This window comes from Panthera tigris, chromosome D3 (assembly GCF_018350195.1).
Source record: "Panthera tigris isolate Pti1 chromosome D3, P.tigris_Pti1_mat1.1, whole genome shotgun sequence".
Classification (NCBI taxonomy): Eukaryota; Metazoa; Chordata; class Mammalia; order Carnivora; family Felidae; genus Panthera; species Panthera tigris.
The window spans coordinates 9014996-9042590 of record NC_056671.1 but is presented as its reverse complement, the minus strand read 5'-3'; the positions used below and the strand labels follow the sequence as shown (position 1 = coordinate 9042590).

At 51.1% G+C, this 27595-nt stretch overlaps 1 protein-coding gene across 9 annotated transcripts in view; it reads right to left on the bottom strand.

Annotated features, from left to right (window-relative positions):
* The window catches only part of CUX2 (cut like homeobox 2), a 282623-nt gene that overhangs the window by 13798 nt on the left and 241230 nt on the right, over positions 1-27595 (bottom strand). For 8 of the 9 annotated variants that reach the window (XM_042963190.1, XM_042963193.1, XM_042963192.1 and 5 more), the window contains 13 exons: positions 25168-25291; positions 23291-23367; positions 22349-22415; positions 19780-19828; positions 16138-16242; positions 12843-13034; positions 12683-12741; positions 12144-12192; positions 11951-12071; positions 10047-10721; positions 9078-9179; positions 3590-4380; positions 2696-2855 (listed from right to left, as the gene is read on the bottom strand). In XM_042963190.1, the coding sequence (XP_042819124.1) occupies positions 2696-2855; positions 3590-4380; positions 9078-9179; positions 10047-10721; positions 11951-12071; positions 12144-12192; positions 12683-12741; positions 12843-13034; positions 16138-16242; positions 19780-19828; positions 22349-22415; positions 23291-23367; positions 25168-25291 (2571 nt within the window). The remainder of the gene's footprint in view (positions 1-2695; positions 2856-3589; positions 4381-9077; positions 9180-10046; positions 10722-11950; positions 12072-12143; positions 12193-12682; positions 12742-12842; positions 13035-16137; positions 16243-19779; positions 19829-22348; positions 22416-23290; positions 23368-25167; positions 25292-27595) is intronic. The other variant, XM_042963189.1, reaches the window with a different exon arrangement.

Sequence of the window (27595 nt, the reverse complement as noted above, 5' to 3'; positions counted from 1 at the left end):
GCGTCGGGCTTTGTGCTGACAGCTCAGAGCCTGGAACCTGCTTCGGATTCTGTGTCTCCCTCTCTCTCTGCCCCTCCCCTGCTCATGCTCTGTCTCTCTCTGTCTCAAAAATAAATAAAAACGTTAAAAAAAATCATATGACCCAGCAAGTCCACTCTGAGGTATACGGCGAAAGGAATCAGAAACAGGTGTTCAAAAACATGCACATGGATGTTCATGGCAGCATTATTCACAGTAGCCAAAAGGTGGTCTAAAGGAAATATCATTTGGCCATAAATAGGAATGAAGTACTGACACATGCTACAGCCTGGATGTACCCTGGAAACATATGCTAAGGGAAAGCCGGACACAAAAAGCCACATATTGTACGATTCCATGGATAAGAGGCAAATCCATGCAGACAGAAGCAGATTCGTGGTTGCAGGGCCTGGGGGAGGGGTGAGTGGGCATGACTGCTTAATGGGCACAGGGTTCTTCTTGGGGGTGATGAGAATGTCCTGGAACTAGGCAGAGGTGGTGGTTGTGTAAAATTGTGAATGTAATAAATGCCACTGAATTGTACACTTTAAAAGGGGTTCAAATGGTAAATTTATGGTAAATGGGGTGGGCACTCTTGTGGACCCTAATGGCTAAATGCCCTGCGTTCTAAGCTTGGCTCTGCCACTACCCAGCGGGTGACCTTGGGCAAATCACTGTCCTACTCAGACCCTCCATTTCTTCTTCTGGAAAGCAGGAATGACAAACAGTCCCTCCAGTCAAGACTGACGTGAGGATTACAGATGAAAGTACCAAGTGCTCAGCCGTGTGTGTGACAAACGGCAGCGGTCATTAGAACTGTTGCAGTGCTTCTTAAAACAGCCTGGTGGGGCAGGCATTTTCAATTAAAATTTTAATTCTAAAATATTTCAAAGTCTAGAAATATACAAAAAAGAAAATGTAAATCCTCCTTCCCTTCCCTGGGTCCATGACCCAAATAGATGTTAACACTCTGTTATTTGCTTCAAATTTCCCTCTTTTTATTTTTTAAAAAAAATTTCAATGTTTATTTTTGAAAGAGGGAGATAGAGAGCGAGCAGGGGAGCGGCAGAGAGAGAGGGTGACCGAATCCCAAGCAGGCTGTGTGCCGTCAGCACAGAGTCTGGGGCTTGAACCCATGAACCCTGAGATCATGACCTGAGTCGAAACCAAGAGTCTAATGCTTAACCAACTGAGCCACCCATGCGCCCCTCTCCCCAACTTTTTTTATGTTTATTTTTGAGGGGGTGGGAAGGGCAGAGAGAGAGGGAGACACAGAATCTGGAGCAGGCTCCAGGCTCTGAACTTTCAGCACAGAGCCTGATGTGGGGCTCGAACCCATGAACTGTGAGATCATGACCTGAACTGAAGTCGGACGCTTAACCGAATGAGCCACCCAGGCTCCCCTCCCTGTTTGTTTTAAAGACAAAGAGCAAGCAACAGGTATGCCTGGGTGGCTCAGTTGGTTGAGCATCCTGAGTCTTGATTTTGGTTCAGGTCACGATCCCAGGGTCATGGGATTGAGCCCTGCATTGGACTCCGTGTTGAGTATGGAGCCTGCTTAAGATTCTCTCTCTCTCCCTTTTGCCCTTCTCCACCACTTGTGCTCTCTCTCTCTCTGAAAAAAAAAAAAAAAAAAAAAAAAAAAAAGTAACAGAGCCAGCCAGAGCCCTCCCCTCCCGATGTCCTCCTGGTCCCCTTCCCTGTGGAACCCCTCTCCCCAGGCTGGTGAGTGGTGACTCTTTTTGACATTAAAAAATTTTTTTTAAAGGTTTACTTATTTTAATAGAGAGTGAGAGAGAGATTGCATGTGCCAGTTGGAGAGGGGCAGAGAGAGAGGGAGAGAGAATCTCAAGCAGGCTCTGCTATCAGTGTGCAGCCCAATGCAGGGCTCAATCCCACAAACCAAGAGATCATGACCTGAGCCAAAATCAAGAGTCAGACGCTTAACCGATTGAGCCACTCAGGTGCCCCAACATTTTGTTTAAGCAAGCTCTACACCCAGCATGGGGCTTGAACTCACGACCCCGAGATCGAGAGTCACATGCTCTACTGACTCAGTCACCCAGGTGCCCCTCTTTTTGATATTTTAATCTATAGGCTTGTAGCCAATGCTCCAACAATGTGCAGTCTTGTCTTGTGGACACGAACTTCTAAAATAAACCCCATCTCCTGGGATGATTTTGTTGCCTGGTGTTATGGCAGTATTCTTGTTGATCCCTGCACTTCACCAGGACTGACTGGCCTGCCCACTGCTCATCCTGGCAGAGGGAGCCTAGCCTTCCTAGAGTCCCTCCCCTGACTCCATCCTTCCGTTTCTGGCTCTATGACTTTGGGCAACTCTCTGAGCCTCAGTTTCCTCGCTCAGGCAACGTTCAGACTCCAGCTTGCCTGTGCATCATTAATGGATGGACAACAGCCCAAATGTCTGCGCTAAGGATTCTGAGGCTGAATGCTGGATCGCTCGGAAAAAGAGATCAATCAGTGATTCTGGTCAGGGGATGGGAGGGCAGCTCTGCATCCAAAGATTGTCTCCGCTTGCTGTAGGCACCTAGGCGCCACCTAGAGTTTAAAACCACCGGCAGATGTCATTCCTCTGGTTGAAGGAAGGACGAAAAGCAGGGAGACCATCTAGGGGCACACTGGCAGCAGCCCACGAGAGGGTCCCGACCACACTCACCCTGAGAGGCGCTGGGCTGCTGGCTGATGGCCTGGCCGAGCTGGTCTGAGAGCCACAGCTGCATGCGGATGAAGGGCTCTCGCCCCTTCTGTGTCAGCTTGCTCCACGGCTTCGGCCGGGACAGCATATCGCTCACACTGCCCTGTGACAGGCCCAGCACCTGGGGATGGGCGGAGCAGGAAGTGTAGGGAGGCAGGCCCCTGGGACCCCGGCCATCCCCTCCCTCCCTCTCTGCAGGACACTTGGCCCACTGTTCACTCTGATTCCCTGGGAGGCCAGGGCTGCCTTGATTTGTTCTTCATTTCCCAGGTGCCTGCTGTGTGCCTGTGCTGTGCCCACCCCCCCCCCCCATCTGCAGTGCCCTTCCAGATATCCCTACGTGTAAGAATCCTTCTTGATTTTAAGCCCCTCAAAAGCCCCCTCCTCTAGGAAGAGGTATCTTCCCTTGATGTCATTGCTCCTCCTCTCAGCTCACCTGACTCTCGACCTGCTCCTCTGCCAAGGGCAGAAGTGATGTTCAAAACTACTTAACCACTGGTATTGCAGGGGAACCCTGGCTGGGCTGAGTCTTAACCCTTTGGTGGCTGGACCATTGGGAGGAACGGAGGGTTCTGGAGGAGGAGAGGTAAGTGGCTACTCCTAACCAGAGGGAAGCATTTCACTGCTTTAACAACCATAGAACTGAATGTCAGCCCAGCCCTCCCTTCCCACAGGACCCAGGGACGAGTGGATGCAGGAAAAAGGGTTTGGGGTCATGCAGACCTGGGTTTGAATTCTGCTTTTGCCTTGTTCCTGTTCATGCACACAACCTGTCTTTTCAAGACCATGAACACCGGGGGCTGGGTCCTCCGGTGGTCCACCCGCCCCAGGTCCCGTGGGCCCCACTATCTTCACCTTCTCCCCAAAGATCCTCTGGCAGATTCCATTCTTGGCCAGCTTCTCCTTGACCTGGCGCGTCAGCTCCAGTGTATCCACCTCCCGGTACATGTAAAGCTCGTACTGCTCGGGGGTCAGGGGCGGCACGGTCGGCTTCAGTGTGCGGGGCACGTATGCTGGGTAGTAGGCCAGCCGCCCACCGCTGCCCGCTTCGGGGACGCCACCTTCGGCCTTCAGCTCGCCCACTCTGGGAGGCTCGTCCTCGCCCCCCGCCGCTTCGTCCTCGGGGGCCGTGGGGGCCTCGTCCCCACGGGGCCAGGCCCGCCCGTTGGGCTGTCCGGAGTAGCCGGAGGAGGAGGAGGAGAGGGAGGGTGAGACAGAGGTGTAGGGGCGGCTGAGCAGGCCACGGTCCGAGGCCCAGTGGTGGTCGAAGTAGCCGGCATCGCCAATCTCTGACTTGACCTTCCGGATGATGCTCTGCACGAAGGCAGCAGGGGACAAGACCGTGAGGGAGGTCTGTGTGGCACTGCTGCTGGTTCCCCCGCCGCCACCACCGCCGCTGCTGTCCTCCTGCTTGACATAGGTCGGAGCCCCATTCTGGCTCGCAGTAGCCAGCGAGGGCCGCTCTGGGGGCGAGGGAGGCACCGAGCGGCCCCGGGGGCCGGCCTCCATCTCCAGCAGGGCCTGCTGTTGCGCCTGCATCTCGCGGCGCGCTTGCTCCAGAATGTTCTTGATGGCATCTTCCGAGGTGCTGGCGGGGGCTGTGCCGTTGGTGATGCCCAGTGGGGCCGTGGAGTTCTTGGACTCACCTGTGGGGAGGAGGACAGGGTGGCCAGAGGCCCACGGTCAGGGGCATGGTTTCAAGGGCAAAGTTGTTCACGGCATCTGTGTGAGTATACTTTGGAGATACTGTGGAGATATTGCAATAAAACCAGTCAAATGAATTTTTTGGTTTCTGAGTGCATACAAAAATTATGTTTATGCTGCACCGTAGTCTATTTGGTGTGCAACAGCATTGTGCCTCAGAAAAACCCCAACGTACATACCTGAACTAAAAAATACTTCATCACTCAAAAATGCCAACCATCACCTGAGCTTTCAGGAAGCCCTAATCTCTGACCACAGATAATCATAACAAATAGAGTAATAATGAAAGCATTGGAAATACTGAGAGAATTGCCCAAATGTCACACAGAGGCACCGAGTGAGTAAATGCTGGAACGATGCTGCCGACAGACTTGCTTGACACAGGGTTGCCACAAACCTTTAGTTTAAACCAAGAGCAACATCTATAAAGCACAACGAAATGCACTCAAAAGAGGTATGCCTGTGTTTATGCCAGCAAAACGTTGGCAGCAACTTCTGTGTCCAACAATCGGGGGTTGGATAAATAATGGTCCGTCCGTATGGCAGAATATTAGACAGCCATCACAAACCAGGTAGACAGAGATTTTAGCATATGTAGAGAAAGTGCTCATGGGGAAAATGTAACGTAAAAAAAGACGGGTCTTTTATTTATTTATTTAAAAAAAAATTTTTTTTAATGTTTTTATTTTTGAGACAGAGAGAGACAGAGCATGAATGGGGGGGGGGGTCAGAGAGAGGGAGACACAGAATCCGAAACAGGCTCCAGGCTCTGAGCTGTCAGCACAGAGCCCGATGCGGGGCTCGAACTCACGGACCGTGAGATCATGACCTGAGCTGAAGTCGGACGCTTAACCGACCAAGCCACCCAGGTGCCCCAAGACCTGTCTTTTAAATGTGCTGAGATCCATCTATGCAAATGTCAAAGACAAGAAAAACACTACAGCACATAAAATAAACTGCTTCACTTATTCTAATAGCAAAATAATGGCATGAACCCAAATGCTCATGGAGAACAGAAAGGATAATGAATAGTGACATGGTCACACAAACAGAATGCTATCCAGTGGTGGCTGCCCAACATTGTGAATATGCTAAATGCCATGGAATTGTTCACTTTAAAACGGTTAGTAAATTTTGCCTCAATTAAAATAAAAGAGTACTGCATGCCTATTGCAGAGAGTTAAGAAAGCAAAACTTAAGATGAAAAGAAAAATCCCCTTGATCTCTCTCTCAAAGGCAACCACATGAAATCTCCTCACGTATTTCCTTTGGGCTGCTTTCTAACTTCATACATGGGGCGATCATACTTGATGTGGGAGTGTAGCCCGGTTTGCCCCCACCCAGTATCAACATGAGTATTTTGTCTTATGATTAGAAGTTCTATCTTTCATGACTGCTTATGCCACATGAAGGTATGGTCTCTGCTTTATTTACCTGATCCCCCACTGCTGGACAGTTAGGTTGTTTCTAGTTTGTCACTGCTGTGAGCAACGTTAAAGGAATAGCTTGTATATAAATCTTTGTCCCCATCCTGGATATTTCCCTCAATTCCCAGAGTAGAACTCTCGAGTTAGCAGTTAGTCATATTTGTCTCCTCCCTGGGGGGCTGTTAGTTGCTTTCACTCTTGTCAGGGGCATGGGGCAACAACCCGGGCACTTTTTCCCTTGCCCTCTCCTCACAGACCCTGCATGGAATGCCCCTGGCTGGCCCACTCTGCAGTGATGTTGCCTTTTTAATCTCCGTGCTGTCTTGTGTGTTGTTTCTGACCCTTCCACCCCCATGGGAGAGCACTGTACAGGGAGCCAGGAGACCTGGGTTCTCCCTTGGCCTCTGTGTAACTGTGAGTATATCTCTCCCTCTCTGGTCTCAGCTGTCCTGTTGTTTAATGGAAGAGTTCTATTAGTCTTTTTCTCATGGTTCTTTTCACTCCACTATTGTGTCTCGTTCACAGCTGTAACCTGTTTCCAGTATGCAGTACGTGCTTAACCAATGTTTACTAATGACTGCCTCTCTTGCTCCAGGAGCCGATCAAGGAGAAAGAAACTGAGGTGTACATAGATGGGCCTCAGTGGATTATTTGGATGGGGCAGTGTAGGCTCCTAGCAGGGTAAGCATCCTCTGCCCCTCCCAGAGGGACCAGGCAGGGGGAGGGCCCTTGGCTCTCCAGCCGCAGAGGCTTGGGAATCGAGACACTTGCTCTGAGGTGCCACCAGGGGGCAGCAGACACCACAAAGCGGGAGCATGAAGCCAGCATCAGGTCCAAAGTCCGCTACAGTCTACACTGTGCTGTGCTACACAGTGCTGGGTGCAGGGATGCAAGTTGGTCCCTGGCTGCAAAAAACCCTCAGACTGATAGGAAGTACAGACATGTCAGCAGAGGCATGTGTAACATGAACAAATGCAACAAGAGAGAGAAAAATAATGACGATGTTAACTATGATGATGGCTAGATCTTCAGGGGCACCTTCGACATGCCAGGCCCTCAGGCTGAGTGCTTGCCAGTCCTATTCTCACACAAGATCCTCACACAACAATAGGAAAGGAGTACTAATACTGTGCCTATTTTAAATGTAAGACAATGGAGGCACAGAGAGGCTAAGTAACTTTTCCAAGGTCACACAGCTAATAAACAGCAGAGCCAAAATTTGCAGCCCGGCCACTCTGGCTCCACTGCACCAAGCAATATAGGTGATTATAGGGGGTCCAAGGAGGATCAGTATCCATTCCATCCGGATGGAGGTGGGGGGTTTCCTGGATGAGGTGACTTCTGAGTTGAATTGTGAATTGCCAGGGGTGAGGACGGCATTAGGGGCATAGGGAATAGCATGAGAATGGACATGGCTATAAGCATTTCATTCGAGAAGGATTGGGGGTTGGGAGGAGTCAAGACCATAAGGCCTGGAGGCCTTGTTGAGGAGCTGGGGTTTTTTAATTAAAAAATAAAATTTTATTTTATAGAGAGAGTGCAAGCAAGTAGGGGAGACGGGCAGAGGGAGAGAGAGAGAGAATCTCAAGCAGGCTCCACACGCAGTGCGAGCCCACCACAGGGACATGGGGCTCAATCCCACGACTCTGGGATCATGACCTGAGCTGAAACCAAGAACTGGAGGCTCAATCAACTGAGCCACCCAGGCACCCTGAGGATCTGGGATTTTTATCTTGAGGGCAATGGGGAGGAGCTGTGGAAGTGCCATGACCCTGTGTATGCTCCAGAAAGATCTCTCTGGCCTCTGGGTGGAGAATGGGCTGCAGTGGGACCTAGAATATCACTGGCAAGACCAGTGAAGAGGCTAATGAAACAGTCCCAGCAAGTGATGATGGTGGCAGTCCAGGACAGCCTCTCACCCCGCCTGGGTGTCGGGCAGCATCTTCGACAGGTTCCCAGTCCTGAGCTGGTGGGTTCGGGGAGGGGGAGGGGGGTGGGTGCAGAGAGGGAGTTCTGTCTCAGACACACTGACTCTTCGATGTCAGTGCGGGACCCTGGTGGACATTCCCAGCCAGCAGCTGGCTTATGGCTCCATAACTCTCGAGAGAGGTGTGGCCCGGAGAAGGGATGTTTTGGCTGTTGTTGGAACTTCCAGGAGTGGACCAACTCACCTAACAAACATCAGACTAAAGTCAGAGGGCCTGGGGGGGCACCCTGCGTTTGAGGGGCTGATGGAGAATGTACACTCTGGTAGGCTAAATGAGGGTCTCCCAGAGGCACTCACGTCCCAGTCCCTGGGACCCGAACCGTGACTTCACACAGCAAAGGGGACTTTGCAGATGTGATTAAGTTAGGGGTCTTGAGATCCTGGGTTCTGTGGGTGGGCCCCACATCATCACAAGGGTGCTTGTGAGAGGAAGTAGGAGGATCAGAGACAGAGAGGAAGATGCTATGATGCTGGGTTTGAGGATGCAGGAGGGGCCGTGAAGCAAGGAATGTGGGCGCCTCCAGAAGCTCGAGAAGGTAAGGAAATGGATTCTCCCTGGAGCCTCTAGAGGACACACAGCCCTGCTGACACCTTGACTCTAGCCCAGTGAGGCTGACTGTGGCCTTTGGGACTGTGAGAGAATAAACTGTGCTGTTTTTAGCCACAGAGTCTGTGGCCGAACAGTAGCACGAGGAGGCTAATATAGGGCCCTGGGAAAGTGCAGAAGGTGCAGTCTGGGGGGTAGGAGGAAGGCAGGAAAACAGGGTCTCCTTGGGAACTAGAAAGTGGAGGAGGTGCAGGAAGGAGGGTGAGGCTTAGAGCGTTGTTCTTGACAAGCTCCTGTGTGATTACTGGTCACTGTGTCTCCTCAAAGTTGAGGACATCCGGACAATCCAGACCAGTGCTGCAGCAGTCACTGGGTGTCTCCTACGGCGTCTCACTTGTCACCTTGCAAGGTGGCCAGTGAGGCTGAAGAACTGAAGCTGTAGTTTTATTTAACTTTAAACAATTTGAATGGATATAGTCACACACGGCTGGTGGCTGCCTTACCAACCTGGACCTGCTGCTTTCCAGGCCCAGACCTTGCTTGGTGCAGGTTGGCTGACAAAGCAGTTCTGACCTGCTCGGAATCCCCGCTGTGGTGGATGAAGGTGGACCCGGCCTTACCTCCTGCTCTGGGCAGTCCCTGGAGGCCTCAGGCCTCACCTGCTGTGGTCACACTCACCCCCTTTCTGGGACTCGATCTCTTTCTTGGCCTGTTCCAGGATGCTCTTGATGGCGTCATCTGAGCCTGTCTCTGGTGTGCGGATTCTTGGGGTGATACTGCCTGGGGGAGGCAAGGGGGCATCTGTCAGGGGGACCTGCATGTTGGGGGTCAGTCCCTGGAGCTGGGCAGGGTGAAGGGTTGGTCCCCTCCTCCCTCGAGGGCTCCAGGGCCAGGGCTGGGAGAGGGAGGGCCAGACCTTGAGTGTGTGTGGCAAGACCGCTGTTTAGCCAGTCTGTGTAACAAACCGGATCTACAAATGATTCTGACTTGAAATAGTATTAGTATTAATATTAATAATAATATGATAACAATGATGGCTGCCACCACCATAGCTAACAGTTCTCAAACAGTTCCTATGTTCCAGGTGCTGTACTAAGTAGCTTATACTCATTTAACCCTCATAGGAGGCTGGCAGATGGGGACAGATGGGGATACTGAGGCATGTCACTCAGTGGGTGAATGGCAGAGCTGGAACTCAAAACTCAGGTGTTTATGAGGTCAAAGCCCGGGCCATTCACATGGATTACCCTAAAAATCAAGTCTGGCAAGGTTGGCAGGAACCCAGGCCATCTCATGGATGGGTGAACTGAGGCTTGGAGGTCTTCAGGAAATACCTGCCAGGGCAGCTCCCGGGCCCAGCCTTTTCCCCACAATGATCAGCCTGAGCTGTCCCATTAGGCCCATGTGGGGAGCAAGAGGTAGCCAAAGGCCCCAGGAAGGAGGGACGAGGATACATTTCGTTATTTTACAAAGGGGGAGGCTGAGGCACAGAGAGGCAAAGTCACTTGCCCCAGGTGACAAAGCTGGGAGGTGGCAGAACTAGGCTATGACCCCAGAGCCTGTGTTCTCAGCCCCCAGCCAGCCTTTTGCCCTGGGCTTGGCTGGGGAGGCTGGGGCCGAGCCCCTCACCTCGGGATGGGCCCTCACCTCTCTGCCGCACCTGGATGGTCCTCAGAGCCAGCACGTTCTGCTCATCCGACAGGAACTGCTTCATCTTGATGAAGGGCTCCTTGCCCTTCACTGTGAGCTTGCGCCAGGGCTTGGGCCGGGCCAGGATCTCGCTGACCGAGCCCTGTGACAGCCCCAGCACATAGTGGCCAAACACCCGCTGCCCGATGTTGTGTTTGAGCAGCTGCTCCTTCACCTGGAATGCAATCTCCGCCGTGTCGAGCTGCTCCTCCTCGGTTCCGGCCCCTGCCCCAGCTGTGCTGCCCCCACCCCCATCTACAGGCTCGGGGGCCCCGGGTGGCTCAGGGCCAGGAGCTGGGGTGGCAGGGGCCGTGGGCGGCTTGGTGCCATAGAAGGCTGGGGGGAACACCAGCAGGCCACCCGCCTCCCCCTTGAAGGTGGCCGGGGGCATCATATGTTTGGACAGCAGTGTGTCCCCTGCCAGTCTGTCCCCAGAAGCCAGGCTGGGGAAGGGGGACAATGAGAAAGTCCTTGGGCCATCGGGGCCCAGGCCAGGGCCCAGCAGGGGCTGCCCAGGGCTGGGGGACAGGGGGTCTTCAGGCCCTGGCGGTGGCGGGAGCTGTGGAGGCGATGGGTAGGACTGCTCTGTGCCCAGGGAGTCCTTGATGGAATCATCCTCTGAAGGGTCCTCCTCTAGAATGCCAAGAGAGACAGATGGAGGAAAAGAGGAGAGACAGAGAGAAAGACAGAAGCGGACAGTGATGGGGGTGGGGAGAAAGAGAGAGAGAGAAAGAGAGAGGGACAGAGAGAGAGAGGGAGAGAGACAAAGAAAGAAATCATGAGAGTGACGCCCAGAGAGTGACACCAGAGAAACAGAGATAGGGAAACAGACAGAAATAAGAGAGATGCACAGGGGAGATGGGATGCACAGGGGAGGGAAATAAGAGGGATGCGCAGGGGAGACACGGAGAGAGGCAGCGAGGCAGAGCCAGCGTGAAAGGCAGAAAGAGACAGAAAGGCACAGAGACAGAGATAGAAAGTGGGAGGCAGAGAGACAGTGTAAGACAGAAAGACACACACATGAGGGAGAAATTCAGGGGCAGGACGAGGGGAGAGAGGGCAGCAGGGTGGGGGAGAGAAGTGTTATAGGCATCCAGCAGTACTAAAAGCTACCCTTCTGATTCTGAAATCCCTACCTGTGCAGGCCTGGCCCACATTCCAGTTCTGGGCAGCCACCCCCACCCCATCAAGAACACTCACTGAGCACTTGTTACGTGCTAGCACCTGGCCCCGAGGTGGGGAGCTCAGATCAATGCCCACCTCAGCAGGATGCCCGTTCCTGGTGCCTGCCTTCCAGCCCTCCTCGTCCTAGGCATCCTATGTGTTTGCACTCCCCAAGTGAACAGCACCCACAAAGTGGATCCATTATTGACCCCATTTTATAGATGAGGAAACAGAGGCAGCACAGAGAGTCTTGGCCGGGGCCACATGGCGACAAAGTCATGGAGCCACTGTGTGGGGAGAAGAGCTGAGGAGGTGATCTGGGGAGACAGCAATGTCTACAGGCCATTTCCAGCAGCCTGCTGTGGGGGGTGCAATGTGAATGCCCTCCTTGTGCCCTGTGACCTCTTCCTGCTGCTCACTAAGGATCGGGGAGGAGTTGGAGCCTTTTGGAGGGCCTTGGGAGGGCCTGGGTGAGCTGTGTGAGGAAGGCAAGTGTGGACACTGTGCGGGACACTGCCAGCTGGCTTGGCCATGGAGAGCACCCAGCTCAGCACCGGGCACACAGCGGGTGCTCGATCAATGTGCACCCTTTTCTCCATCACTCTTCTGCTTGCATGGGAGGCAGTGGAGAAGGCCAGAGGCCCACAAACAGCCCCCACCCCGGCCCCTTGGCCCCAAGAGCATCCTGCCTCCCCTACCAGGGCTGGTCAGAAGACCAGGCTTTTCCAGAAGGAATTTCTGCGTGGGGAAGAAGGCCTCCTTTGCCATGAGCAACGAGTCTTCGGGCTTGGACATGCCCTGAGGAGACAAGAAGCTGGGCTGAGAGGGCATGGTGGGCAGACGGCTCTCAAGGTCAGCTTGCAACGCGGGGACAGTGGCGGGAACACTCACCTGCGGGAGGCTGCAGGTGCTAGAGGCCAGCTTCATGGCTTTCAGGATGCTGCCAGAGAAAGTGGAGAGAGTCCAAGGCCAGCCACATTCCCCGGGCTTCGGGAGAGGTCTTGAGAGATACTTCCTCTAGCTCATCTTCCCCGATTGAGAACAACTGCCCCACCCCGTGGACCCTACATAACACTGGACTCAGGGCAACGACAGGCCTTGAGTAGCAGGCCCGTGAACCGGTTCCATCGATACCTGGAGGGGTGTTGCGTTAACCCACTCCCACACTCGCGGGCCCCAGCCAACCTGATCACAAGGCACTGATCACAGCACTGACCACAAGGCTACCCTGCATGCTCTCCAATAGGTGGCTCTTGATGGCAAAGGGCCATGCATGGTTAGGTTTTGATACCCAAGGTGCCATGGAGAGGAGACAAGGGCATCACAAAATGGGATGTGGTGGGAGGAGGAAGATCATGCACTTTGCCAAGGGCCCCGCATTGCCAAGGAAGAGGGCTGGGGGTTCTGTGGAGCCCCCCTCTGCTGAGTACCTCAGCTCTGTTTTAATTTCTTCATAGTCAGACTGTGCCTGGAGCTTCTCTTCCAGCTTCTAGAGGAGAAAATAAAGATGGTTCAAGGCTGGTCCGCGTCGTTCTGTCTGGGGATGCCCTGCCTAGATCCTGTCTGCACACCTCCTCTCCCAAGGGCTACCTCTATGGCTTCGGACTTGGCCGTGAGCTGCCGCTCCAGGTCCGCAATCTGGTTGGCAGAGGTCTCCTCCAGTTCCTGCAGAGAATTCTGGAGGTGCTGCACATCCTTCAGCAGCCGCAGGATCTCCCGATCCTTGGAGGCCAGGGCAGCCTCAAGCCGGGGGCCTGAGCACAGCGCGAAGTTCACCTTATCCTGAGGACAGAGTGGGGCTTTGAGGGGCTGGGAGGTGTGGGGCAGGGGGCTGCAGGGCTCCACCCCTGAATCCCAAACAGAATGGGAAATCCATCTATGGCATGGCCCCCATGCCGTGCACCCCAGAGTGACTCAGCTCCTCCTTACAGGCTCTGGCTTTCCTCTTCTTACCTCTGAGCCTTTGCTCAGGCCAGTCCTACCAGCCTGGATGATTTCCCTCTCTTATTCAAACTGAGGGGGAATGGGCAGAGGAGGTTTTCTGGAGAAAGATGGGTCCAAACTGTGATGAAGTTTAAGAACAAGTTAGTGATTTGGAAAATCGCTTGGCAGCATTCACCAAGGGCAGACGTGTTTCTGCTTGGTATGTGTAGGGAAAAGCAGCCATCTATGCACCAAGATACACATGTGAACACCAAGATGAATATTCATAGCAATTCTCTCTGTAACAGCCCCAAATTGGGCTCCAAATGCCTCTAAGTGCCCTCCAACCAGAGAATGGATGAACAGGTTGTGGTACATCCACACAATGGAACACTATACAGCATTGAAAATGGATAATCTACAACTACTAACACCGGCATGAATCACTCTCTCGGATATACTATGAAGTGAAAGAAGCTAGACACAAAAGTGTGTGTGTGTGTGTGTTCCAATTAAGATCAGGTAATGAAAACAGGCACACCCCAGCTGTGCTGTTATAAGTCAGGAGAGTGGTTCCCCTTGGGGAGTAGCCCCCGAATGGGAACACAGGTGGGCATTGTTCTGGGTGTTGGGAATATTCTACTTATTGAACTGGTTGCTGGTTACAGTATCTCTGAAAAACTCAACATGCTATACACTTACGATAAGCTGATAAGCACATTTTTTCTTATATATATTATACTTCAGAAAACATTTGTTAAAAAGGAACGAAAAAAAAGGGCAATACCCGGTGAGGAAGTGGTAGGGATTGGGTATTCCCAGCAGAGGTTACCTCACAGATAAAGGTTTAGGTTTCTACACTGGGCACAGTTCCTATCCCAGCGAGATGTTTCCCCTCCATTCCAGGCAGACCCTCAGGGTTAGATGTGAGACCTTGTAGCTACTGCCCTCAGCCCCAAGCCCCATGGCTCCTCCAGATTTTAGGAAATGGCCCCTTTGTCCTGGAAAAAGACAATGGAGGTTGATGCTTGGGAGGGCCTGAAGTCGGGCTGGTCCTGAGCTCAGTTACAAATGAATCTAAGAAGCGTCAGAAAAAACAAAACAAAACAGAAAACACAACCTACCACTACCAATACTGGCTATTCTTCCAGGGAGATAAATGCCAATTAAAACAGGAAGCGGATGCCATTAACACATTAAATTAATTAGCATCGAGCGCCACTGTTGTGCTCAGAAAAACTCACCCTCCAAACCGGCAAAATTCCCTATGGCTGATTAGCACAGGCATTTGCTGGGTTCCACGGGGGTTAATTAAGAACCACTGGCAAATTCGTTCTGAGGTGTCCTCATGAGCTCTCTTGCCTTCAGCCTCTCTTGTGCTCACTCTTTGCGTTGTACAGATATACAGGCACATTGCCATATACACACTGCCTCCTGGGACACAGACACAGGGGGACACACCTACAGACACAGCACACACTGACACAAGGACCTGCTGGAGTCCTCCTGCTGACATGCAGACACACAGAAATACCCAGGTATTAAAGAGATATACTCAGATGGACATGTCACTGTGACACACAGAGACACGTATGTGCTCAGAGATCACATGAGCCATGGGCAAAAACACCTCAGACACACCCCAAACCACTACTACTACGAATAGTATCATCAAATATCCACTGAGCCGAGACTATAGGGTAAGCACTGTTTTAGGTACTTTACGTGTAATCCTCCCAATAGCTCTACAAGGCAGGTCCAGGTCTTACTTGTACAGATGAGGAAACCGAGGCACAGTCAGATTAAGGATACAGTTATTTGCCCAAAGGCCACCAACAGACACACACATTCATAGTAACACATGTTCATGGAGACATATTCCAATCTTTAAACAGAAAGACACAGGCACACCGGTCTATGTACCAGGGTGTCGGCTGAAGTGAAAACCATGCTGGCCATTTCAGGTTCATGGGTGGAGACTGCAAATCACCCTGGAGCAGCCCCGTTATTATGTGAGGAAGTGGGAATCTAGTCCCTTGGTATGCAGAGATCTGGAAAGAAGGTGGACCAGCTTACAGAAGAAACCCGAGGCTTTCTGGGAGAGGAGCAATGGAGATTCTTTTTTTTTTTTTTAATGTAGGCTCCATGCCCAACATAGGGCTTGAACTCACTACCCTGAGATCAAGAGGTGCTCTACTGACTGAGCCAGTCAGGTGTCTTGAAATGGAGACCTTAACACATGACAGAAGGGTAGGTTGGGGTGGCTCTGAATGATATCTCTATGACCCCAGGACCCCAGAGGGGCACCAACCAGGAGGAAAGAAAAAGATGCACTAACTAAGCAGGCTTAACACAGGAACCTCAAGGTTGACGACTAAAGACTGGTTCTTTGTAGCACGTGGCTGTCTGGGAAGCCCTACTGGAATCACGTTTTGGGAACTAAGGGCTGACGGGAGTGTCAGTCTCCCATCTCGGTTAAGCGGTCCCACTGCGGTCTGGCAGGAATTGAGAACCAGTGGTCAGTGGCGACACCTGGTGGCAACCGCCAAACCGCACCGCCACTCTACAGCTCCAATTACCTCCCTCCCACCCATTCTTGCCAGGCATCTGGCAATAGAAATGGTCCTCTTTGGCCTGAGTAAGTTGCTGGCATTTTTGGACAATTTGGAGTAAAGAACGGCCTCCAGAGGAGGATGCTGGACTTCCTATTAATCACATATGGAAGCCTGAGCCTGAAGAGAGCTCTGGCTGTAATTTGACCGTCGGCTGGTAAAGCAAGTCATAGTAATTATAGTAAACTATGCATTGACCTGGGCAATGCTATGCCCACTGTATCCACATACAGTCATGTGCATAATTTCACACGGATGCACATGACTGACTCACAAGACGTCATCCCATATTCATACTCACCAACACGGCGTTTCCCAACCTTTCCCTCTGACTCTCCCACCATCCTTACCCCACTGGGTCCCTGGGGGGAGCAGCAGGCCAGGCGGATAGAGCTGTTGACTGAGGCGAGTTGTTCTCGAAGGCTTTCTACCTCCCGCTGGGCAGCCTCAGCTCGCTGGGGGTGGGGGGGGGGGAGAATTGGGGCAAGCGCAGTTAAGAGGTGAACAGGGCCATAGTGGATCCCACCATGGCCCTCTGCCATCACTCCGCATGCCTCAGGCAGGGCTGGGCCTTTGTCTCCAGCTCCCATGTCACCTAGCATGGAATGGGGGCAGGATGGAGGGTCCGCAGAGGTGGCTTCCGTGAGCTGTGGCAGGCCCTTGGGCAAGTCACTTCCCCTCTCTGGGTCTCAGTTTTCCTCTTGTGAAATGGGGGCAATGAAACACATCTACTGCAGAGGTGTTCCGAAATACATCTAAATCAGAATGCCAGTTTACTGAACTGGGTCTATGGTAGATCTTAACTCCTCAAAAATTTCTAAGAAAAAAGCCTGGAAGAGAGACTCCGAGTGTTAACAATGTAGCCTTGTGGCTTTAGAGAGAAATCTGTACTTTGTCACTTCCTGGTTGTGCGACCTTAGGCAAGAGACTTCATCTGCCCAGCCTCGGTTTCCCTATTTGTAAAATGGGAATGATAAAAGTAACTACCTTCTAGGATTGTTTGGCAAAGTAAGTGATCCGGTAAAATACAGCTCATTAGGTATCTTAGCCAGGTGCTTGACACATATAAATGTGTCAGTAATTGGTTAACTTTAATAAAACTGGAAGAGCTGGGACTGTATTTTTTCCCTCAGCTGGTGGTGCAGGTTATACTGATTACGGTTGACTTACACGCTGACCTTGGCAATCAAGATGCTATGCCTATTATATGCACCTGGAGACCCACACACATCCATGTTCACATTTTGGTAATTTATTTTTTTAACTGATTTGTTCATTTACTTACTGGTATCCTGCCTTGTTACAGAAATGGTTCAAGACAGTTTTGTTTTGGCAAAGGTTTTGGGTGTGTGGGGCTGTAGAGAAATACTTTTATGTTTCCGCACCGTTTGGGCTTTCCAAGCAAATCTGACTGGAATTTAGGATGTGGGCAAAATGACAAGCCTGGAAATCAGCTTGTGACTGATTAGCCGGGAAGAACTGCAGAGGGATTTACCTCTCTGAAGGCATGTGTCTACATGTCAACGGCGGATGACATCCCCTGGGTTGTAAAGCTGGGTTTAAAGTTGCTAGAAACCTACCAGTCTTATCTTCCCCTGGAGAGAAGCATTCGAATTCCACATGCGAAGAACCCAGGAACCTCACCCTTCTGTTCATACTGGCACTTGGGAGGTAGTTTTCTCCCTCTCTCAGAAAGTCCCTCTCCTATATAACGACCCAGAGTCACATGGGGGGGGGGGGTGGTTTCCTTGCCCACAGTACAAACTCTGGTGCATGCGGGGTGCTGATTCTTGTCACCTCAGGGGTAAGAACTGGGGCGAACTGGCAGGGTTATTACTAGTAATATCAACCTGCTCTTCTCCAGAATCCTCTTGTTCACATTCTGGATAATATGAATACAGATTTAAAAAACCCTAATGTGATGACATTTATTTTCTTCTCCATACTTTCTATAATGAAGTTTTACTTTTAAACTCAGAAAAGAAACATTAAAAAAATTGTTTCCTATCCAAACTACTCTAAGAGCTTTGTTCTCGAGCCTACTTGACGGGCAAAGATCCGAAAGTTTGATGACACACAATACTGGCGAGCTATAAGGAAACAGGCCCTCTTTTAACTTGCTACAGTGAGTGTAAATTGGTACAATTTCACGGTGGGGGGGGGCAGTTTGGCCACATCTGTCAAATAAAAACGCACAGATCCTCAGCCCAGTAATTCCACTTCTAAGAATTTACCCTATGTATTGGCTCACGCACGTGTGAAAAGATATCCGTGCAAGGGCGTTCACTGTGGTCCTGATGATGGTGGTAAAGGATCGGAAATACCATAAATCTTCATCAACAGGGGACTGGTTAGACCACGGTGGGCAAACTGCAGCCTGATGCCTGTTTCGTAAATTAAATTTTTCTAGTACACAGCCACACGCATTCACTTGCATACCGTCTGTGCTTTCACATACAGCGAAGCTGAACAGCTGTGTCAGAGACCCGCGTACCTAAACATACTTACTCTCTGACCCTTTACAGAAAGTCTGCCATCCCTGGGTTGGGAGACAGTGCGTCCATGTACTACAATACTACAGGCAGTAAAACACACGGACTATTTTTATACAGATATGGAATGAGTTCTAAGATATACACATGGAAAAAATAAGGTCCAGAAGGGTGGGTATAGTATATATTATAGTTTGTGTTTTAAAAAGGGGTAAAAGTAGATATATTCATGGGCTTGTGAGTGGATCTCTAGAAGGGACCTTAGAAATAGGTAAGAGAGGCTGCCAGGGGGAGGGGAACCGGAGAGCCAAGTTGGGGAGGGAGAAGGGAGTTCAAACTTTTTGAGTTTTGAACTATGTAAATGTATTGCCTATTCAAAAACATCACCCTATGAATGCTACCCTTTTCCGAGTTTCCTCTACAGGCGGGAGCAGGGCTGCCCTTATGCCTGCACAGCCATCCTCTGGGCCTTTGCTCCTGCTGTGCCTTCTCCTGGAATGCCTTTCCTCCAGAGAACGGCTCCTGGGCTTTAGGACCCAGCTGCAAAGTGTGCTCCTCTGGGGAAATGACCACTTGCTCTGTCATCCTGCTGGCCCCTCTTGGCCATGTCCCTGGCTGCTGGCACTGCAGGGACCCGGGGGCAAGTAGAGATGTGTTGGGCCCTTGAGACTCCAGACAAGACCCCATGGCCACACCTCGCCTCCTTTCAGAGTCTTGCCAGCTTTGTCTACCAGACAGCAACACATCTGAGGCCAGAAGGCAGAGTGCAGGACCCTTTCTACATAAGTGATAACGGGGACTCGTAGAGGTTAAAGGGCTTTTAAGGACCCGGGCTGGGACTAGATGATGGGGCCCCAAGGAAGTTTGGGTCCACCCAGTGCTCAGCTGTTGTGGCTGGGATCAAGTGAGAAGGCTGCAGGAGGCCCCTGGTGGGGAGGGAGGGAAAGAAGCCGCTAGGGCTTGTCCCTTGTCACCACCCCAGGCTCTGTGGAACATGGTTCCTCATACAGTCTGGTTGGGACAGACCCACCGCCCAGCTTGGCCTGCGGGCTGGGCTCCCCAGTCACTGCTCTGCTGCCTTCCTCCTGCTGTCTGGAGACACCTGGAAAATGTCACCTGCACAGCAGCCACCAGGGAAGGGCACCGGCTTTTCTCTGTAGGCAGCCTCCTGGCCTTTACCCAGGCTGTTCCCTGGCCTGGAATGCCATCCCTCTACATTTTCAATTTATTCGACAGGTGTCAGCAACATGGCCCTTCCTCCAGGACGTCTTCTTCTCTGACTCTTGTGTCTGGTCAGGTGCCCCTTCCCTGACTTGCTGCTTGAGTCACCCTATTTCTGAGTGTTCTGCCAGCATCCCCCCTCCTTCTTCTGGGAGCTCAGGGTCCCAAACATCTCCCAGCCCTAGCACTCAGCATGGCACACGGTTCGATAAATATCGATTGGGTTCAGTCCCTTCCCCCCTTGGCCCGAGACCCCCACCCTGGCACATGTCTTCTCACCTGATTAGCCTTCTCCAAGTTGGTCATGATCAGGCCGACTTCATCTGCCCTGAGACAGAAAGATAAGACCCTGAGAAGGGCTTCTGGCAGCCACCAGGCTGATAACCCCAGCCCCTGCCCGAACCTAAGGGTCTTGCAATGGAAGGCTGAGGAGGCTGCCCCCTACCCTTCCTACTGGAGAGAAACCAGGCTGGGAGGAAAAGAGCTCAGGCTCTGGGGGAATGGGAACAGGGCCTCAGCACTGCACCCCTTCCGGGCAGCCTGGCCTCCCGCCTCCCCCAGGGGTCCATTCTCCTAAGCTGTCCACAGAGCTACCAGGTGTTTGCCCCTGCTGTGCCTTCTACCCAGGATCCCCTTCCTTAAGAGAACAGGACCCTGAGCTTTAAAGCCCAGCTCTGGGGCACCTGGGAGGCTCAGCCAGTTAAGCATCTGACTTCAGCTCAGGTCACGATCTCACAGTTCATGAGTTTGAGCCCTGCATCGGGCTCTCCGCTGTCAGCACAAAGCTGACACTTCGGATCATCTGTGTCCTTCTTTCTCTGCCTTTTCCCTGCTCACACACGAGCTCTCTCTCTAAGATAAAACATTAAAAAAAAAAAAAGATGGGAATGCAAGCTGGTGCAGCCACTCTGGAAAATAGTATGGAGGTTCCTCAAAGAACTAAAAATACAACTACCCCACGACCCAGCAAGTGCATTACTAGGCATTTATCCAAGGGATACAGGTGTGCTGTTTTGAAGGGACACACGCACCCCCATGTTTATAGCAGCACTATCAATAATAGCCAAAGTATGGAAAGAGCCCAAATGTCCATCGACGGATGAATGGGTAAAAAAGATGTGGTATATATATACAATGGAGTATTACTCAGCAATCAAAAAGAATGGAATCTTGCCGTTGGCAACTATGTGGGTGGAACTGGAGGGTATTAAGCTAAGTGAAATTAGTCAGTCAGAGAAAGACAAATATCATATGATTTCATTCATATGAGGACTTTGAGACAAAACAGGTGAACATAAGGGAAGGGAAACAAAAATAATATAAAAACAGGGAGGGGGACAAAACAGAAGAGACTCTTAAATATAGAGAACAAACTGAGGGTTGGTGGATGGGTTGTGGGAGGGGATGGGCTAAATGGGGAAGGGGCATTAAGGAACCTAGTCTTGAAATCATTGTTGCACTATATGCTAACTAATTTGGATGTAAATTAAAAAAAAATAAAATTAAAGAAAAAAAAAAAAAAGCACGTACTGGCTAATGCAGCAATATTTCCAAGGGTATAAAACACTGCAAAAAGTTTTATGCCACCAGGAAGCCACAGTAATCCAGTTTCAAGGATAGAGAAGAAAATGTCGTGCAGGAGGCGTATGACAAACCACTTCAAACTGGTGTGGAAACGAAGGGACCAGGCATCCAGGATCTGCAAGGTCACTGCTGTGCTGGCACTGGCGGCCCGGCCCCTGCTTGATGCCTGCCCCCCTCCCACCACCGTGCCCTCCAGCCTTTTGTATTAAAATTGGTGGAAGTAGAAAAAAAAAAAAGAAAAGAAAATTTTAAAACCTAGCTCTAAAGTATCCTCCTGGGAGGCCTCTCTCAACTTACCCCCAGGGTGGTCATTTGTTTATTTCCTGCCCTCCAACCCCCAGATTGCCAGCATCGAGGGGGCCAGGTCAGGCCTCATCCACCTCGGCTGCCTCTCTGCTGAGTGTGGGGTGGGGGACACAGGAGGCCTGCGGGGAGTATCTGGTGACTCTAAGCCGTGCATGTGCTTTAGGCATGTTCGGGGCCTTCTTCCGTGCAAGCTGTCCCCCTGCCGCCAGCACTCAACCCGGCATTGCATTCTTCACGTGGTCATCTCCTTCTCGTTTTGGGGTTGCATTCTGAAGGTCATCTCCTTAGGGAAGTCCTCCGTGACTACCCTGGGTAATAGGACCCGCCCTCCCTGTTATTCTCTCTTGCTGCTCTCAGTTCTTCCCTTCTTAGTGTTCACCAGGTGCCCAGAACAGGGCCGAGCATACAGTAAGTGCTCAACAGTATCTGTGAAGGAGCGAATTTATCACTGTATATCATCAGTTACCATCTGTCTCTTCTCTTTAGCTGGGGTCAGGGCCACGTTCTGATGTTTCTTCCAGGGACCCAACACAGCACTGGGTAAATAGTAGGTGCTAAATAAGTGTTTGTGGAATAAGTGATGTCTTATGGCCACGTTGAGTCCAGAGTAATTTAAGTGAATGACACTCGGCTGAGGATTGGCCTGGGTTGCTGTGGTGAAGACAGTCCTAGGAGGTTGGGGTGATGGGGAGGCCCCTGCCCAGCAGACCCTGCTCTGCCACGACCCAGAATGTCATGTATACTCTGTGCTGCATGAATGGCACAGCAAATGACTGGTGAACAGCTGTGTGCCTATGGGGGTGGGGAACACAGGATGCTTAAAGAAACAGGTGCTTCCGGCGGTGAGTCAGAGGGAGAAGACTCAGAAAGAGAAGGCGTATTTGAGAGGGTCAGAGGGAGGAGGCATGTCTGGGAGGGTCAGAGGGAGGAGGCATACCTCAGCAGGGTGTTCACTTACTTGGATGCTGCCTCCTCATCGTATTTCCGCCGCAGTTCCAACAGCTCTGTCTGTGTGGCCTTTAACGCTGGGAAAAAGTAAAGAGCCAGGGTGAAGTGCCCCCTGCTTTCCCCAGGAACCCACTCCTGCTGCAGGGCCCAGAAAGTAGAATGAGGTTCAAGGTAGTGAAGGAAGACCTTTCTTTTGAAGGTCTTTAGAACCAGTGACAGGTAGAGCTTCCTGCCCTTGGAGGGGCTTCAAGCCGGTCGGAGGGCAGATGAGATCACCCTCTAGGAGTTTATGAAGCTCAGGGCACCCAGGCAAGTGGTAGAGGTCTGTCTGCCCCAAGGCCTTGGGTATGAGCTACCCAACATGCTTAGGTCACTCCAGGACCTGGGTGGGGCCATCCATCCATGAGCTCACCCATCCTGAGGTCTGGACCTGGCAGGTGAGGGGGACAGGGAGGAGCAATGAAGTCAACGGATATGTGTATATTATAATAAATGGGAGATTTCTCATAAAATTCCAGATTTCTAAATCTCCAAAAAATCTGGAGGCTTGGTGACATTGGGCCATATGGCAGTGGCTGGCTGGTGCTCAGCAGTGGCCATCTCTTAGTCAAGGCCCAGGTCCTCTAGTTTGCTCCAGATCCCACCCTTTCCTACAGCTTTCCCTAATCTGGCTGCTTGTTTGTGTGTCTGGCCCCTACAGGCACTGCCTTTGCCACCCCTGATTTAATTCTACTTCTCAAGGCCTCTCTCCACAGCAATATGGCCTCTGGGGACGGGGCTCGGACCCCCACTGGGTCCACTTCCACTTCCTTCCCAAATTCCCCTCTCGCCTTCCTGATTCTAGAATACCTGAGCCTGTGTTCACAGTGTCACTGTCCCCTTCTCCTCCTCCTCCTGGTCTGACGGGGCTGGGGAGCTGCACGGGGCCAGGGAACACATGCCAGATACATACCTGAATGTAGGACTTTGATCTTTTCCTCTGCCTCCCCCAGTCTGGCTGCCAAAGTGATTTGTACTTCTTGAAGGCCCCTGCAGAGAGACTGAGCCTGCTCAGAATGGCTCTGCTCGTGCCTGTGTGGATGGGCCCTGCCTGGGTCCCCAAGGTGGCCCTCCTGTCTTCCTACCCCTCTTACCTGTTCTCTGTAATCTACACCCCTGCCTTTTTAAAGGGTCCTTAAACATGACATTCAGGCATTTGGCCGCTTTGCTGTTTTGCTGACTGTGTGGCAGCATTTGGGTGGACCTACATCAGGTAGTGACTTTGCCTCTCTGGGCCTCAGTTTCCTCATCTGTACAATAAGGTTTCTAGTGGGGTTTGCCTCTGTGAGTGTTGTGAAACACCTTCAGTATGATGCCTGGTACCCAGTGTTCCCTCAATATCATTAGTTACTATTCCTGTCCCCGGGGAGGCCTTTTTTCCCTTCTCTGTGTCAGGAGTTTGGGATGGTCATCCAGCCCACTATAGCCTAGAGCTTAGGTGTGATACAAGTGTCTCAGCAGAGAAACAAGGGCCCTAGCTGGACTGGGGGAAGGTTTATACAAAGCTTGGGTCTTACGTTGTCTGAATCAGAGACTCTAGAGAAGGAACTTTACCTCTGATCCTACACCCTGACCCTCTCAGTGAGGGTGAGGTGTGTGTTACACATTGGCAAAGTGGGTGTCTCACTCAAACCACTCCAGCCACATTCATCTCCTTGCTGGTCAAACACACCAGGCATGTTTCTGCCTCAGGGCCTTTGCACTGGCTGTCCCCTCTGTGTAGAACATTCTTGCCCTATATATCTGCAAGTTTCACCCCCACCTTCTCAGGGCTTTCCTCACCTTCTCAGTGAGGCCTCCCCTCATACCCTATTTAAAACTTCAGCCTCAATGTCATCCCCCCTTCTCTGCTTTCTTTTCCTTCACAACCCTTATCTTCATGTAGCAGACTTTATCTTGTTTAACTTGTGTCTTCCTCATGAGAAGGTAAACTCCAGGAGGGCAGGGAGGTTTGTCCATTTGTTCACTGCTGTGTCCCTAGAACAGTGCTTGGCACACAGCAGGTGGTCCCATAAATACATGGAATGAATGAATAAAGGAATAAGTGAGTGAAAGGCTAGATGTAATGACCACCATGAAACTGGCCTAGAAAAGCCCCAAGAATCCAGAAATCATAATAATCCAGGTATTATTGCTCCCACATCAGCTGTAAGGGCAACCATCTACTGACACATTCCCAGTGAGCACTGAGCTAAGTGCATACGTTCATTCTGACCGGAGACTAGGAGTTGACATGGCCTGCCCACCTGATCAGGCTTTGGCACCCAGTTGTCCAATCACACACGAATCTCAGGGTTGCTGTGAATGTATTCTGCAGATGGGGTGAACATCTGCAGTCAGCTGGTGTGAAGTAAAGGAGAATAATCTCAATACTGTGGGTGGGCCTCATCCAACCAGTTGCAAGTCTTAAAAATAAAACTGAGGAAGAATTCTGCCGCCAGACTGCAGCACTGACTCCCACCTGACAGTTTCCAGCCTGCTGGTTAGCTCTACCAATTCAGACTTGCCAGCCCCAACTGTGTGAACTAAGTCCTTGAAATACATGTCTTAATTAATTAAAATAAAAAATCCTTCCGGTTTTATTTCTCTGGGGAACCCTGCCTAATATACCGCCATTGGTCCCATTTCCCAGCTGGGAAAACTGAAGCTCAGACAGGTGATGTGACCTGCCCAGGGCTGGCCACTGAACCAGGCCTGGATCTCTATCTCCAACCTGAATCCAGATTCCCTGATGGTCCCACCTCCCAGCCAGGTGGGGCAGCAGGGCCCCGCCTGTTCCTCCCCACTCACTTTTGTTTCTCTGCCTCATTTCTCTGCAGCAAAGTTTCTGTCAGGAGGGCTTTGCCGGGAATGCCTGGGAGGCGGCTCCCCTCGGTCAGCGTGGGTCCGGCCGGAGACGTCCCCTCTCTCTGCTCTGGAGGGAGGAAAAGAGGGAAAACCGCCCATCGCTGGAAGCGACATGGCAGCCAGAGCCGCCTTCTGCAAACTGGACAGATCGGCAGTGCTGGGATAAGAGTTGATTTCTCAAACTCGAGTGTTAGAGAGAGTGCGGCTTTGGAAACCTGCCATCACGTGGTCGGCTGGGTTGTAGCCGTGGGGGGTGTGTGTGCACAAAAGTCAAGTCCCCATAGTGCCGGCCTCAGACAGCAGGCCCAGGTGCTTCCTTTGCCCTCTTGGACCTGTTCTAGCCTCCTTGGCCTTCTTACTTTTTTAAGAGTCATGGTCAAGTATACATAACATGAAATTCACCATTTTAACCATTTTGAAGTATACAATTCAGTGACATTTAGTACGTTCACAGTATTGTGCAACCGTTAGCACTAATTCCAGAACACTGTCATCACCCCAAAAGGAAACCTGTCCCCATTAAGCAGTCATGCCTTTTTCCCCTCCCCCAGCCCTTGGCAACCACTAATCTGCTTTCTGTCCGTGGGGATTTGCATATCCTGGATATTTCATATCACTGGAATCACACATAATGTATGTCCTGTTGTGTCAGGCTTCTTTCACTTAGCAAACTGTTTTTGAGGTTCATCTAGGTTTGTTTTTATGGTTAAGTAATATTCCATCTTATGGATATGTCATAAATGTTTTCCCATTCATCTGCTGATAGACATTTGGGTTGTTTTCACCTTTGGTTGTTGTGAATAGCCCTGCTGTGAATATGTGCACACACGTTTCTGTTTGAGCACCTGTTTTCAGTCCTTTGGAGTATATATTACCTAGGAGTGAAATGGCCGGGCCACGGGGTAGCTCTAGGTTTAACGTCCCCTCTCCATAGGTGGTGGCACATACTCAGATGCTCAGTCATAGCTGATCTCACCTGCAGGTGCCCCTGGGCAGGGCCCACATCAGTTGTACCTTTGCAAGCCCCTGGTGGCTCCTTTAGGGGATCAGTGTGTGCCTTTGGTACTGAATTTTTCATGGGGAGAAAGGCTGCTCAAGGGCCAGCCATCAAGCGTGAATGTCTCAAGAATTCCAAAATCTGGGCTCCTGCCCTTGGGCCTGAGTCAGTTAAGTTCAGTCCTGGTTGTTAAACTCCTACTGTGAGCCTGGCACAGCAGGGTGAGTGCAGGGCTGGGCAGTGTGCAGAGTGAGGGCCTGACAGAGCGGTCAGGGCCTGGCTCGTTCTTACACACGCACACATACACTGGGAATATTCCAGGGGCTGAGGCCACAGAAGTGAACAAACAAACAAGGTCTGACCCTTACGATGCAGAGTAACAAGTGCTCTCAAGGAGAGACATAGCCTAGGGCCAAGGGCAAGAGCCCTTGGTTTGAATCCCTGCTTGGCCACCTGTTGCTTCTGAGATTCAGTTACCCCTTTGTAAAATGGGGCCAGTGGTACCTCAGAAGGTTGATATAAGATGACAGTGGGATACTGTGTGAAAGGCACATGGCACAGAGCAAATGCTCTGAAGAGGCAGTTCCCACAACTACTATTATTCTGATAGAAGGAAGTTCAAACCCTAGAGGCACCTAGAGGGACAAGCTGGCTTGTCAGGGAGGCTGGAAGGGCATTCTGGGTACAGGAAGAGAGTTGGCAAAAGTGCTGTATTTTAGTCACCATAAACCTTCCCCAGAAGACTCTGCCCAGGACTAGGCATACAGCAGGTGTCCACTAGGCACTGGGGGGATGGGAGGGGGCTGTGAAATTGGGAGTGTGCCACAGCAGTCAAACTTTGATTTGGCATGCCTCAGGCCATTATCTTCTCCACAACTCTAGGAGGTAGACCAGGGTTCTGCAAAGACAGCCCTTGGACCAAATCTGGCCCACCGCCTGTTCTGTTTATGAAGTTTTACTGGAATGTAGCCACACCCACTCATTTACATATGTTTTATGGCTTTTTTTTTTTTTTTTTTTTTTTTTTTACAGAGTTTAGTAGCTGTAACAGAAAGCCTACAAAGCCTGAAATATTTACTCTCTGGCCCTTTACAAAAAAAAAAAAAAAAAAAAGAGAGAAGGTAATCTTGCTGAACTTTGAGGTGAATCCTCCTCATTTATTCCTTAGACAAGTATCCCTAAACCTGACTCTTCTCTGCTTAATTTTCCTCCTAATCTTTCTCACCATGTGAAATACTAGATATTTAACATTTATTGGTTGACAGTCTCTCCTCTATCAGGTCAGTGCCACGAGGGCAAGGATTTTTGTCTGTTTTGCTCCTGGCTATGTCCCCAGTGCCTGTGACAGTGCTGGGCTTGAAGCTCAATGAACAC